Source organism: Vollenhovia emeryi, unplaced genomic scaffold (assembly GCF_000949405.1).
Source record: "Vollenhovia emeryi isolate VEMERY1.0 unplaced genomic scaffold, V.emery_V1.0 DF939141.1, whole genome shotgun sequence".
NCBI lineage: Eukaryota > Metazoa > Arthropoda > Insecta > Hymenoptera > Formicidae > Vollenhovia > Vollenhovia emeryi.
In genome coordinates, this window is record NW_011967225.1 from 1,314,339 (window position 1) to 1,330,354 (window position 16,016).

Here is a 16,016-nt window from a genome sequence, read left to right on the forward strand (position 1 = left end):
ATGGTCGTTAATGCAAATACGATAAGCCGGGCTCTCCTCTCGCGCGGCGCGGCAGAGAAAAAGCCGGCACCTTTCCCCGGTCTCGGTAAACACCACGCGCCGTTTGATATTTAAATTTCACGGCGTTTTCCGATTAGAATTTATGATAATCATATGTTAATCGTGGCGCCGCGATGGTCGCAATATCTGCGCGGCCGCGACGCCGCGACACCGCGACTGGAGGAGTCGCCGTGGATACGAAACGGATTCGCTATACAAGAAATATCGAAAAACGCGAGATACGGCCGGAGAGGAAAAAGAAGACGGCGGGGCGAGATAGCCTGCCTTGCTTGTCATGCGATTGCGACGGAAGAAATATGACCGTTTGATCCTAAAGATCAGCTAGGGTGTTTCCCGGTATGCGGATCGAGCGTTACGAGCCGCGCGCGAGTTAAGGCCTGTGTCCACGATGCTAGAACTTGGTCCGAGTTCTAAAGGCCTGTGTCCACGACGCTAGACCTCGGTCCAAGTTCTAGTTTCGAGAAATGTGTAGCCAATCGACTTGCGGCTATTCCATAAAAGTCTGCAAGTCGATTGGCTGCGCATTTCGCGAAACTAGAACTTGGACCGAGTTCTAGCATCGTGGACGCAGGGCTTAATTCCGAGAAATGTGTGGCCTATCGGCTTTCAGCTATTATGGAATAGCTGCAAGTTGATTGGCTACACATTTCTCGGAACTAGAACTTGGACCAAGTTCTAGGCATCGTGGACACAGGCCTTAAAAGTCAATCAATGGATTATCGCCGAGAACAGCGTATAGTCACTGATTTGCGGTCATAAATAACGCCACTGAAAGTCGCAGTGGTATACTTTTTCAGTGTAAAGTCACCGATTGATTTTTAGAGAGTAAGTCTTACGACAGAATCGTAAACGGTTACGACAATCTTTCTCCTCAGGCCGTTACGTTCGTCGCCGCGCGCTCGCGACGGCGCTACGCTTCCTCGTGCGGCCGGTATAATTTACAGAAACACGCGCGAGACGCACGCTCGGCGTCTAAACTCCGTCAGAAGGAACAACAGAGAGAAAGAGAGAGAGGGAGGAGTTGTTGGAGCCATAATAACGACCGAATGTGTGGGACGCGAATAATACTTCCTCGTGTGCACACCTACACGGTAATCTGCACGCGACACGTAAACTCCTACAACAAATAAGCACGTGCGCGGAAAGACGAGCGAGGGGGAAGCCCCGCGTCGTTCGCGCTTGTCCAGGGCTCGTCCAGATTCGCGAAGAAATCGAATAAGACGGAGAGGAACGACGGCTCTCTTCTTCGTTTTTGTTTTTCTTTTCTTCCAAGATAAAGCGTCGCGCCGTGTCGACGGCTCGCCTCACGCCTCTACGCGCCGGCGGGAGAAAGAACCGAGGGAACGGAAAGGAGATGGGAAGATGAGATCGAGTCGGTTGGTCGTTCAACCAAGCCAGTTACTACACGCCGCGGTGTCGCGCGCGATCCGGTCAGTTTGGTAAGGAACGCCGGCCCCGAGGAGTCGGAGCTCGTGGGAGAAGATGGACGCGACAAGCGAAGGAGGCCGCGGTGGCATGGTAAAAGGAGACGAAAGAGAGAGAGAGAAAGATAAATAGATAAAGCGTTTATTAATATTCTAGAGCGCGAAAGCCCTCTAAAAACACAGAGATGTTAAGCGCGGAATATGCGGTATTTTCAGACGAGTATAAAAGCAGCGAGAGTAAAAAATAACAATGCGAGTTGTAGGCCGTGAGAAGAAGGCGAGGATAACACGAATGTGCGAGGGCGAGAGAAAAGCAGATAGAGATAGAAACAGATTGATAGGCTGATGGCAGAGCGCGACCGGTAAACCCTTAAGTCTTAGCCGTGAAACTATATTGTATACGACTTAAGCTTTTCTCTCGCCTTGCCTCGCGACTACGACTTAAGACAGTCTTAAGGGATGTCGTGCACAAAATTGCATAGCTGCACACGCATAGCACAAGACCGTCTAGACCAATGAGCATGTTATGTAAATCAATGTGGCGACTCAATGCTCGATGCTCATTGGTTTAGACGATTTTTATGCTATGGATATGTAGCTGTGCAATTTTGTGTGCGACAAGCCTAAGGATTTTTCTCTGCCATCAGCCACAGATAGATAGAGCGAGAGAGAGGGGGGAGGAGGAGAAAGAGGAGGTGGTAAAGGAAGGCGGAGGGGACAAGAGGAACAAGAGGGCGAGTACCGACGAACACGTAGGACAGATAATGCCTCCTCGGCGCGCGAAATGTACACGGCCGGCGGCGGTCGGCGGCGGCCGTCGGCGCCGGCGCCTGCACACGTTCTCACCGACTGCGTATTTATAGTGTAATATTATTATAGTCTGTTTACGCGACATGACACATATTCCTCACCGATACTCGCCCGCCGTGCGAAATCATGTATAGCGCCCGTTCGGTGGTCGACGCCAAATCTCTCGTTCTCGTTTTTGTTTAACACCGAAAATGTACGTAAATAATAAAGATACGGCGCGAGGCGCCCGCGCTGGCGTTGCACGGGGATTCTGCGAAAGGATTCGCGAGGCGGGCGAGCGTATCCGTCGTAAGACCGGAGCTTTTCCAAGTAGCATCGGGGAAATTGTCGAGTTTCTCGTCGCGATAGTTGGAGAATTTTAGGTCTTTCGACTTTCGCATCTTTCTGCAATATCGCGCACTTTCCGTTCCGGGACGAAATCGTGTCGATCGCTTATTTTCGGTTTTTATAGTCTTGGATAATACTGATCAGCAAAACACCCACAAGAACGGGAATAATCGTCTCTTGAACGCTGAATACGATTGCGAGATTGTCCGAAATTTGTAAAGATGCAATCAGATAAACGGAATCGTATTCACCCAGGTAGACGTCAAAATGACGATGAATAAGCGTCAGCTTGCTACCTGGGCAGGGTCCAAAAAGCAGGAAACGATTATTCTCGTTTTTGTGCTCGAGGAAAAGAAATTTTTTGCTAAACGGCGAGGAGCCGGCGAAAGGGACTTTTGATTGACGAGCGGACGTGTTAATTTTCGCCGGGCGTTTGTTAGGAACTTTTGAATCCCAGATAATCTCTCAAGGATTATCCATGACGTGTAGTCGGAGAGACGGATGGGGCTTTTCGCTCCGAAGCGAAAGAATGGCGTTCCAACTTATTATGCGAGGGTGCATTCCGAGAATCGATTCCGAATTTACGAGTAACGGTGTAAAATGGGTAAATGATTAAGGGGACAGACTTTGAGACGACACGTTGGTCTCCGAGAAAACCCGTGATTTGGAGAAAAGGGAAAAATACATTCGGGACTGTTTCAAAATAGTATTATAGGAGTTTCTATACAGCTTACAGCACCGTCCTCCACGGGGAGCCCGAGCAGATGTTTCGAGAAAGGCGCCACTATCCGTCACTATCTTGTGTTATAGGGGGGTAAACCTACAGGTTCTGGTGGAGTTACAAATCGTATTATGATATTTAGTCGTCCGGGTCGCACGACTGGGTCAGGGGATCTTTAGATTATTACGGAAAACCTGCGGTGCCGGTTGCGTGACTTTGTATGTACGTACATGGCGCCGGGATTATCAACGGGAACCTGAGGACACCGTGACGCACGGTGGCACACGGTGAGAAAGGTCTGCGCAACAGCGCGATAGCTTCATTCAGCTCGGGGTTGCGACGGTCCCTTCCCTTTGGCCTCCGCGCAGATAGACGTATATTGTCTAACAGAGATGAATGGTACCCGCGGCGCGGCAGCTTGGCGCCGGAAAGAAGGACGCTCGTTCGTTCCGCAGGAACGCCGGAGCCCGGGCTCCGGTGGGGACCGGTCATGATTTCCAAGTACAAGGCTGTTTCCGCTGATCGCTTCAAACGAGATACTGGCACGCACTAGGCTTCACCTAAATATAGGTACACAATACGTCTCTCTCGCCTTCGATTATTTATAACGCCGACGGTATGCGCGAGAGGGATTTCGATCGGTGGCGGAAATCTCTTTAGGAAAGCGAACATTTCTCGCTTCTTCTCGATTGGACCGAGCGCCGAGATTGACGTGAGGCGATGAGACCTCGCGTGGAATCTCTCTCTCTCTCTCTCTTTCTCTCTCTCTGTCTCTCTCTCTCTCTCTCTGTCTCTCTATGTGTGTGTGTGTCTGTCTGTCTGTCTGTCTGCTCGCGGCGTATAGGACATGCTCTCGATATATCGCTGTCTGAGGTCGAGGTGACCTTAGGTTTAATTTAAGGCGACGATACGACGCGATGCGCGTCCGCTCGCGTTCAAAAAACACGCGCTTCGTTATAACGCGCTAGCGCGGTATTATCTCGCCGACCGATCGTTTACGGCGGCTGTCTATTGCCCCATTAATCTTGGAGCGTAAACGACAACGACCGTCCGGCGACGTTCTTGAGTAAACGAAGTAAACCGCGGCCGCGAGGACGAGGATACCGCGCGCTTTCACTTTCGTCATAATTAATTAACGGCGCGAGAGATACGCGCTATCGGCACGCCTGTTGTAAATGTGCTTATCCGCGGCAGTTTAGATTTCGCGAAAGCGACTCGCGTCGCCGAACGAGTCCCCGGACTCTCGGCGCAATCACGCTCGAACGAGTATATTTTTCATCGCGCGCTTCCGTTTGTCAAACGCCGACTTACTTAATATCTCATTCGACGCGTATACCCGTATTTCTCGTGAAGCGCACGACGGCGAGGGAGGACTCGCCTGTGCCGAACGCGTCGTCTTATTAAAGCGGGGAAATTTTACGCCCAAGAAAAATCGCTGCCCGCGCGGTATTGTTTAAGAAAAATTATATAGCTCGACGCCGTATCTCCGTGTCGTCTCTGTGTAAATATGCGGGGATCACGATGTTTATATAAAGTCGAGTTTAAAGTTAACGATGCCAACGAACGTTGATTGCGTCCGTTTCTCGCGTGCATATACGTGCGTACACTTGCGCACACGTATACATACGCGGCTTGCAATTTTATCGCCCGCGAATGTCTCTTACGTCTGTGCCCGTTCGCGCACACGTATGCGCAAGCGGTGAGCACACGAGCGTACGTAACACGCGTCAATATATCAGCAACATCGTGTGCAATAAAAAAATTAGACGAATAACAATTGCATAAATGCGCAGCGGTGAATATTTATGCGCGTCATATCGATGATAATTGTGAGTATGCGCGGGGAGAGAATTTTCTTTTCAAATTTACCCTGAAAATCATGTAATCGTGGGGCAGCATGGCATTTCGAAGAACTTTATGGGAGTTTTTGAAATTTTACCATATACATTTTGTGATTATACACGGAGGGAAATGATGTTGTATCAACAAGATCAGTGTAATTGAAATAAAATTGTTGAAGCAACATCCATAACAATGAACGAAAAACATCAGACAGTTGTCTTAATAATCTTGAATGCAACTAAATTTCAGTTGTAAGATATGGACTAATATTTAGTTGTGGCAGCTGAATATATTTTGCCACTGTGTCTATTGTATTAGGTGCGACAGCAAACCGTTTGCTGTGATTTAAAAATTGTATAGCTGTGGCAGCAAAATAATTTTAGCAAACCATGATTAGCTACGGTAGCAAAAATTTTTTTCCGCAGCAATTATGTGTGGAGATAATTGATAGTTTCGCGAGTATCTGTTATTCTCGAGGGAATCAGCCCCGGTATCGCGCGCGAACGCATTCTTCAAAATTAAATTGAATCCTGAGGCTGGTTACTCGTAGCTGGTTCTCACATATAAGACCGTCTCAAGCGCAATTTGGAAGCCTCGTCTGCATAGAAGTCGTAAAGTCGTAAGAATAGTCGACTATGATTGGTTAATTCTTATGTGTCTGACTGAATTGACCAATTACAGTCGATTATTCGTACGACTGCGACCCTGCGACTCTCATTGTAGACCCCGCATAAGACGTTAAAAACCAATCGCAGAGTCGTCTCAGCCTAACGACACGTTACTTAAGCCCGTGTCACACTACGCATTGCGGATCGCGGATTGAATTGAGATCGCAGATCGCGGATCGCAATTCAGCCAATCGGATCCGAGGCTGTCTCGTCTGATTGGCTGAAATGTGATCCGCGATCCGCAATCTCAATCCAATCCGCAATACGTAGTGCGACACGGGCTTTAGGACGAATTAACAACGCTCTATTTGCCGGTATTCATAGTCGATTCTTATTTCAAAATCATCTTAAGTGTTGTCTTAAGAGACTACTACGGCTCTGTGATTGGTTAAAAATACATTAAGGGTATACTTAAGTCTTAAATATAAGAACCGACTATGAATACCGACCCAAGAGTCGGTCGACAAATGGTTCAATCGTATCAGCGTGAGACACTAAAGACGCTCAACTAATGCAGGTAACGAATGTCGAATAATTCGTTCATCCGATGCGCATTAACGCGCGTCCTGTTCACGGTTCCGATTTCTAAGGAACGACCGAATTCCTAGACTTGATATTGTCCGAAAGGAGCCAGTTGGCGCGGCTAAATGTCTCAATAGCAATAGTAAACCACCAAACATTCCGGAGGGACGTGCGTTGCGACGGTTCGAACAAGTATTGTTCGACAAATCTTTGTTGTAAAGTCTGATTTCTCTTTGCAAAGCGCCCCGTAGGGCGAGCGTTTATTGTTTGTTAAACACAAGCGAGACTAGGGATCGGCGACAACGACAGCGACGGCGACGGCGCGGTTGACTTCGTCGTCGGCGGGCTGAACTCGATGAAGCGTTACATCCGTTGCCTTGAATAAAACCACTTTTACTTTTTCTCTTCATCTCTTCCCCCTCCCGCGCGCGCCCGCTTTACCTCGCCGGACATCGCGCTGCGGCCCGCGGCGGGCCCCGGCATCGTCGGGAATCTATTAGATTTGTCATTCCCGATTATGAATAGTCGACGCGGGCCAGGCCGCATCCTTTCAAGCCGATCCTTATAAGCCTCTCCTTTCTCCCCTTTTCTTCCACCCTCCCCCCCCCCGCCCGGCGTGCCTCGCGCCCCGATGCCTCCGCGCTCGCTTCGCTCACGTTCCGCGCGCTCTTTTTCACCGCGCGCCGGCCTGCGGCATCGGCCGCGCGCGGAGCGCCGCGTATATACCTGCGCTGTCGTCGTGTGAAAACGCGCAAGATGCACCGTCAGAATTCCATCGTAAAATCCTACAATAGAGACTGATGATCCTGCGAGACGGTCGCGATTTCTTCTTATTTCACCCCGCCGTACGGGCACGCCGTACAATGACGACTTAAATCGCCGGCGAAATTGGGAGTCGCGCCTCCCCGAGCCGGGTCGTGGCGCGTTTCTTATTCTCCTCTTTCCTTCCCTTTCTTCCTCCTGTGCCTCTCCTTCCTTTTTCTTTCTCTCTCTCTCTCTCTCTCCCCCCCCTCCCCCTCCCCTTTTATTTCGCGATCGGAGATATGCCGAATGAAGGCGGCGAGGGTGGAGTTTTGTACGTCGGGTGGGATAAATGGACGGGCCTAACGGCGTGGGAGTGCTAACATCTCGGTCTCGTCATCAGATGCGCACCGGCGATAAAAGCGGCGCCGCGCCACGTCGCGCAGGGGTGGCACAGGCGCGAAGATACCTTTCTCTCTCCCCCTTCCCCCTTTTTTTTATTTCTTTCTTTCGTTCCTTCCTCCTCCCCGCCCGGGAACCGTCACACCGACGCGACGCGGCCGCGCGTTCGTAGAACTCTCCCGAATGATTCCTTTCTTCAAAATAGGCTTAACGCACGACATCTATCCAATTAGTCGGCAAGAATAATAATTCGAGGGCGCGACGAATGGAAACGTGAAGACCATCCATAAAGAGGGGGCGGAGGGGACGGGGAGAGGACCGTCGGATTGAGCGCGGGACCCTCGCAACCGTCAACAAAATCCGCCGTAAAATTCGTTTCGAGGCGGAAGATATTTTTCTTGGAAAACGAATACCGCGAACGAGCAACGTCGTCCACGACGAATGTGCATCCGGCTTAATGCCTCGCTGCAGGACGAAGAATGCCGGCAGGTATCTCACATGGAATCTGCGAAAGCGCCGCGTCTCCTCTCTCGCCTTCAAACGCAGCAACGACGGCGTTGCCTCGGCCCCTCTTCGTCGACATTTTTCTTTTCTCACCTTGAGGCCCCACATACCCACGCGTGTTCGTCCCCCACCCTCCTCTTCCACCCTCCCGCCGCCCCTGTATAGGTACGGCCTCCTTTCGCGCCTAATCCGTATTTTCGAAATCGGCGGGCGGCTAATGGCGCGTGAAAAAAAAAAGTCACTCGAGTGGCGTCACGGGCGGGAGATTGTTACAGGAATCGTTACCCAACGGGATTCGTCACGACGTGTCGTCGCATAGTGTAACCCACAGATTTTTATATATTATACCAGACCGCTAAAACTGAAGCGTTGGAGGTGAAGCCGCGTCGCCATCTTTAATGTGGGCAAAAGTTCCTATACAAGGTGTGTGACATTTCGAAATGTAGAAATTGTAACCCTGTAACACCAACGTTGCACTAATGCAACACTCACCTGACGGGCATGCTAAATTATCCTATCGACAATTGCATTTATTGTCTTCACTTAAGGGGATGCTGGAGTGAGTTTGCGCCTTCCTAACCGAGAAACTGTCAGTTCACGGAAACATTTGTGTAATATGCAAATTAAATGGCTTACGTGTACAGATCGAAAGAAGCTTGCTATTCCGGTTAAATTAAAGAACAACGTGGCATCGCTGAAACTAAGTTTGTAAGTCTAATGAGAAATAATAGTGAGCAACATACTACACGTACTGTATAAATGTTGCTCACTATTATTTCTTATCGTTACAAGCAACGAGTTACTTTCCAACCCTGGGCACGGTCTTATTCACTAATTCCTGGACGTCAGTTTTACTACCCAAGAAAAATGAAAAGTCACGATGATGTCAATTTGATGTCATATTGACCAAATTTATGTCATATTTTGGTCAATATGACATCAAATTAACGTCATCTTGACTTTTCATTTTTCCCATGGGTTGGATTCACAGTTTCATGATCTTCATCCCATCTGTACATCGATGAGTCTCAGGCTGTAGTTCACACAGCTTCTATAGAAGTCTGTGGGTAGCCATATACCCATACAGCACCAAAGCTTTCAGAAACATTTCAGGAACATTGCAACGTTGCAAATTGCACATGTAATATTGCACAGACGATTCGGAGACATTTCCTATATATTATACACATGTAGGAAATTTAAAACGAACTTTCCGAACAACCTATTGAAATCTTAAGTATCCTGTATATTTATATAAATAACGCATAATGAAATCAATATTACAAATACATTGCACCGTGCCATTACTGCATTGTTACATTTTAAGGTGTCGGAGGGAGGGCATTTCAATGTTGCTGCAGGCTTGCAACAACGTTGCTGAAACATTTCGCAACCTCCATGCAATGTTACAATGCTGCAGTATGGTATGACAGGTGTATGCGATGTTTCTGCAATCTTTCGGTGCTGTATGGGTACATACAACCTGAAACTCATTGATTTGCGTAGATGAGAGAAATGATAAAAATGCAGGTCCAGGCAATAATGAATGAGACTATACGTCACACGCCGCTGGATTTGGACCAAAAACATGGCGTGATCGGGGCCGGCAGAGAGATAGGCACGCTAGTTATACCACGGCCGTCGCGAAGATGCGAGTGAACAGCGCGCGATCTCATATTGTGTCCGGTCATAGCCGCGAACTTTAGATATGCGGTTGACGTCGCGAAACGGATTTGCATCAGATTTGCGCGCGCGCGGTGAGCTTATTTAACGCCTACGTCATTTCGACGCGCCGTGAATCGACGAATTTGATTAAGATTATCGCGCGCGCGTGCGTCCTGTTCGCTCCATTCACAACACTCGAGCCATTGATGCGTCGTTACCGATGTTTATCGCCGCGGTTTCTTTTTTTCTTTCCGTTCTTCGAAATGTCCACTCGCGCGTTTGCACTCTCGCAACTTTACGACTGCGAGGAAAATGTACCGGGCGAACCCGAGATTTCGAGCACGGCTTCTCCCTTGACGCTCTTAGGGCCGGAGCACAAAGCAACGTAATAATAAACGTAAACGTAGACAGCGCACGAGCTTCCCAGTGAGAAACGACTCGTCGATCGATGTCAAACGACGGCGACACCGTCAAATTGACGTCGAATCTAGCGTGAACTCGTAAAAAGTGAGAAAACTTCATTGACGAGTTTAATATTTATTCATAAAATTTTTCACCTTTCACGAGTTTACGCTAGAGAAAAAGATTCGTGATTGAGTCCTCGACATCGCTTTGTATCGAAACGACGTCGAATCGACGTCAATTTGACGGATTCGATTGTATTGCAATAAATCATTTCTCACTGGGTTTGGCGTAAATGTAACGTCATACCCCAACGAGAAATGACTCGTCGATCGCTGCCGAATCATTTCTCACTGGGACGCAATTGGAAGTATGACCTACGCCGAAGCCTGTCCGCCAGTGTACGTTTACGCTTACGCCTTTGTTGTAAGCTATTACGTTGCTTTGTGCTCTGGCCCTTACAGCGAAAGGGTCTCTTTTTGTTTTTCACCGTCTAAGTCCGACACGAGAGAGTCATCGCGCGCGAACAATCGACGCGATATTTTCATTCTTTGTTTGCTTGCTCCCGACGCGCCAAGAATAGAGCGGTTCGCCCGTACATAAAGCATTAAACATTCTCTCTCGTGATATACATATACATACAAATATATATAATATATATATATAACAAGTTTGTAAAGCGCCTGAAGCATGTGTCCCGTCGGGTGGATTTGACACGCCACTGCTGTATGAATCTAATCCCCTGGCGCTGCATAAATTTTACAAGACTGCAGGTGTGTGTTTGCGCCGTTGGCGAAATTTAGATGCTTGCGTGGCCAAGATATTTCTTGTTGCGTAGCGCGCCGAAATAAGAGCGGAGGAAGTAACACGGAGAGGATGCTGATACAACGACGACGCGCCGATACAGAGGGGGGAGACAGCGGGCCGATCTCCCCACGTTATTATTACTTCCGCGCGAGATGGGACCCCCTCCCTCTCTCGAGAGGGACTCCACGGGAAGGACAATTACGGACGAGAGTGTCTTTGAAGGAGTTACGGATGCGCGGTCGCTCGTCTTCCCGTCGGCGCCGCCGGGCATCTCGGCGTCCGCCGCTCTCGCCGGACGACGATTCTCCGCGGCCGTGTAGCTCTGTGCCAACACGAGTGATTAGACATCACAAAGGTGAACGCGAGTTCACGGAGAATTCATTTTAAAGAAGATACCTGCGGAATTAGAAAACCGAACCACTTCCGACTGGGATCGTTTTGACGTCGATCAACGAGTCGATTCTCGCTGGGAAACAGATAGCACAGCGAATTCGCTAAGTATCGTTCATGTTTTACCTGCCTTTCTGAACTGTAATTCTTCAGGAATTACATAGAAGAATACAATACGAATGATTGGGGAAGTTACTGAAGAATTCTGAAGAAATCTGAAGAATTCTTGAAGAATCAGTCGCAGACAGTTCGTCTTGGAATCACAAGTTCATTGTGGTGTGCCACGTAACTTCCCCAATCATTCTTATTGTATTCTTCTATGAATTCCCGAAGAATTACAATTCAGAAAGGCAGGCGAAACTTGAAGAATACTTTGCGAATTCGCTGCGCTATCTGGGTCCCAGCGAGAAATGACTCGTCGATCGACGTCAAAACGATCCCATTCAGAAATGACCCGTCGATCGACAAATCATTTCTCGCTTAGACGCCATGGGCTCATGAATCTTTTTCCCTACCCGGCGAGACGAAATGACTCGTCGATCGATGTCGAATCGACATCGACACCGTCCAATTGACGTCGATCCGACGCCGACCGACGAGCCATTTCTCACTGGGTGGCGCGAACTCGTGAAAAGTTTCATTGACAAACGTTAAACTTGTCAATGAAGTTTTCTCACTATAGAAAAAGATTCCTGATCGAGCCCCAAATTGACGTTTCGATTCAAGGGTTTCGACGTCGATCGACAAGTCATTTCTCGCCGGGGCAGTAACGGCCCTTGGTTCGTCCCGCATACTTTGCCCGTGCAGGGAAATTTCAAAAGTTCAGCCCTTAAGGAGTTTAGGCGCCTCGTGCTGATATAACCTGACGGTTGAGAGGCCCGCAGTTCCCACAAAAGGGGTAAACTTAAAGGCGGGGGGGGGGAGGGGGAAGATTCTTTGCAGCGCGACGGCGAGCGCGTCTCTCGCCACGCACGCATCTCTCGGCTCCGGCCTGGCTCGGCTCGGCTCGGCTCGGCTTGGCTCGATCGGCGCACCCACACGTGCGGCTTACGTTGTGCCTCGCACACCTCTCGGGCTGCCGGACAGCGCGCGGCGATTCGCTGCACCCGCTACACCCACCGCGCGCGCGCGCGCGCGATCGAGGCAACACGCCGGACGACAAGAGTTCTCTCTCGATTAACCCTTTGCTCGCGCAAGATCCGCCGCTAGCGCGCTCGGCCGTCCGCATAAAAGAGACGGAGCCGAGCGGCCTGCGGCAGTTGTCATTGCAGACCTACCGGAAGCGGTTCTTATCTGGGAAGGCGCCGATCGACCGAACCGAACCGAACCGAAAAAGCTCACGCACCTTCGCCGTTACATGTCGCTCTCGGGTACGTTGAGGAGATAACGGGCCGTTATCGCGCGGCGATAATCGGCGCGGATCTTTTTTTTTTCTCTCTTTCCCTCCCCCTCTCGCGGGTGAGGATATCGGAGCCGCTTCGCCGAGAGAGTAGCGCGCGGTATAGCACGTGGCTGCGGACTATTATAAGAGAGGAGCGGGCGTGCGCGACGCCAGACAGAGCGACGCTAACGTTGGCAGAGGCGTTCGGTGGTCGGGTCGCCCGTCGCCCCCGTACCCGCGGGCGCGGTGGGGGAGGGCAGGGGGAGCATACGAAAGTGGAAAAGCGTTTTATATTAGGCGTGACGGGCGCGCGCGCGCGCGATCGTCGGAATTCGAAGCGGGCAGCGCGAGCCGAAAACTCGGTCGACGATCGCCGCCCGCTTCCCGGTTGTCGCGATCTCGCGATCTCGCGGAGGAGGACACGGCGGAGAGCACGGCCGCGCTCGCGCGGGAGGACCTCCTCCTCCTCTTCCTCCTCCTCCCACCAGGGAGGAGTTGACCAGACGGCTCGCGGTCAGTCAGTCAGTCAGTCGGACGTTTGCTATCCGATACGCTTGGCGCGCGCGGCGCGAACTCGTGGTCGGGAAATCAGTACCGGCCGCATCGTGTCAGTCAGACGCGAACCGGCGTAACGCCGCGAGGTGGAAGAAGCGGCGAGCGAGCGCGGTCGCGGGAGGTGAGGAGAATAAGAAACGCGGGCCACGCGGGTGGCGCGCGAGAGGGCGGAGTGCAGGGGCGCGAAACGAGACGCGAAGCGGTAGTAAGAGAAGACAGAGAGAGAGAGGAGAGAGAGACGAGCAAAGTCGCCGCCGCCGCCGACGACGACGAAGCGGCCGCCGCTCTGCTCTCCCGCGTCCCTCTTCGTCTCGCTCTCTCTCTCTCGGGGCACTCTGGTAGCGCAGCCGTGCACCTACCACCTTATAAAACGCGCGCCGCGGTATCGCGCGCTCTCGTGGGCCGGCGGCGGTGCGGAGAGGCGCGCGAGGCGCGAGAGGAGCGCGAATCGAGAGATCGCTCGGAGTAGCGGCTCGGAGTTGCGAGAGAGCGCGGCGCGTGACCGGGAGGCTTTCTCGCAGTTGTTCGCCTCGCCTCGTTCCCTCCGCGCGAGAGCGCGAGGTGTGTGTGTGTGTGCGTGTGCGTGTGTGTCGCGCGCTCGCTCGCTCGCTCGCTCGCGCGCGGTAATGCGGAACGTCCGCGCGAGGATCGTCCCGGACCTTCGGCGTACCACCTCGGCGCGACACGCCGAATAGGAGGAGCGGAGAGGCGGCGCGTCGCGCGCGCTCACCCGAGATACGCGCGCCCGAACGCTCTTCCCGACGACACGGCTCCTTCCCTCCCCCTTCCCTTCCTCCGTTTTTCTCTTCCGCCGGGCGGCCGCGCCGCGACGGACGCGAAGGGGTAGATTGAGTAGTGCAGAAAAGTTTTGTGCAGTGAACGGTCGTTAATAGACCAGTGCCGCGGCTTCGACGACGGCGGGGAAGGCGAGCGAGAGAAGCGGAGCGCGAGAAAGAGAGACGAAGAGAGAGAGGAGCAGCGGGGTAGAGCGGGAGGAGGAAGACGCGCTATATGCGTAAGGCACCGAGCGCGAGTGCCAGGAGCGTGTGCGAGAGAGTAGCCGGCTGATAAACCGCCGGAGAACGAGAGAGAGACAGAGAGAGAGAGAGGACAGGGTGGCCGCCACGAGAGACCGAGAGTCGCCAAGATGCATCTCCACGGTGGTCTGATGCTGCCGATCCTATTCATCGTCGCTTCCTGCCCTTTGACGCTGCGCGCGCGAAAAGTCGCACCCTTGATAGAGGACGACTGGGCGAGGAGGCCGCACCGGCCCGCCGGTAAGTATAATGATCCGTAAATCTTGTTTACCTGTTGCCCAGCCGAAACACGCGCCGACGGCTCTCTCGCTATCGGCCGGTACGATCTTCGGCACGAAGAATAGGAGGCCCCGCTCCTTCTTCCGGTTAGGGCCGACGCCGGCCCTCGCCGTTGCGAGCCTCGACCTTCCGTCACAGTCGCCTGGCGATTTTCGCCCGGTTGTCGTCTGGGAGCGGTCTCTTGTCCTTTAAAGGTTACAGAGAGTACGTGGCGCACGCGGCTACGTGCCTCGGGAGCCCGCGGCTCCGTTGCGACCGCGAGTCTCGGTCTTACATAATGAGAAACGCGCGCGAGAGGAAAAAGAAAAATGAAGGAAAGAGGAGGGAAAAGGAAGAGGAGCCGGCGGAGCGCTCGGCCGACTGCACATCCGTGACGTGGCCGATCATAATGCTTTCCTCCTGCGACTCGCAGTGGCCCGCGAGATTACGCTTTCACCGTGTAAAACGTGTTTCCTCCGTACCCGCGCGCGCGCGCGCGGCCGCGGTACATCGCTAAAACGTGACCTTCGTCCGACAGTGCCTCGGTGTTTTTGGTAAATCCGACGGGATTGACGCAAGATGACAATCGTGCAGGCGCGGCGGAGGCGCTCTCGCCTTTTATTTTTAAATTGCCGTGTGTGCGCCGTCGTTATCGCCGCTAAATCTCACGGCTCTCGTTATCTCGAGTTTTTAAAATGCAACGCGTGTCACATTTGTTTGATACTTACCCGGGCTTTGTAAAGCCAACCGGCAGTTTTCCACTTGACAATGCGCCTGAAATATCTTTGGGTGTTTGTACCGCGAGAAAGAGAGCGGGAGGGGCGCAGGCGGAGTGAAAAGGACGCGAGTAGCTCGTTTCTCTTCTTTATAAGGATCTAGCAATGTCCACCGGTCTGCTCGTGCCCTCTTTTTCCCTCCGCCAATTCCATTCTTCTTACACGCGGGTTTCGTTACCCGTTCTAGTTTATTTCTGTCTTATTTAACTATCCCGCGTGTCTCCTTTATCGGACGCGCGTCGTCGATACGCCGCGCGGGGAACGCCCGGTCGCATCCGCTCGGCGCGTTTGCGCGCGCGAGGACGGTCGGTGGACCAAGGGGTCGCATAATTTGTACCCGAACGAAACGCGCCGTACGAGATCGCAATGATAATCGCGCGTCGCTCTTATTGCGACGACATTTCGAGAACAGTAACAACGATATCGTACGGCATACAGATTCGTTCGACCGACGCCGCGTACGTGGCGCGCGTGTGTTTGCCGAACAATCGAGCGAGTTCGCGAAAGTTTCGGTTTGCCGAACCACCTGTTGGTGATCCGCGAATAATTCTACGACAGTAAAGTACTTGAAAATATTTGAAACCGATTAAAATGTGATGTTATACAAGAACACACGCACGCGCGCGCAGTTTCTATGTTACATATTTTATTTATTTTGGTTAAATTGTTTTGTATTACACACGGGGTGTCCCGGGAGAAAAGGTTAATATTCTGGGAGGTGATA

General features: G+C 51.7%; 1 protein-coding gene across 1 annotated transcript in view; it reads left to right on the forward strand.

Annotated features, from left to right (window-relative positions):
• The first annotated feature begins 14,213 nt into the window (after window positions 1–14,213).
• Window positions 14,214–16,016, forward strand: part of LOC105567019 (dorsal-ventral patterning protein Sog) — a 34,813-nt gene continuing 33,010 nt past the window's right edge. The window contains exon 1 of the mRNA XM_012021519.1: window positions 14,214–14,498. Coding sequence (XP_011876909.1) covers window positions 14,369–14,498 — 130 coding nt within the window. The 5' untranslated portion in view covers window positions 14,214–14,368. The remainder of the gene's footprint in view (window positions 14,499–16,016) is intronic.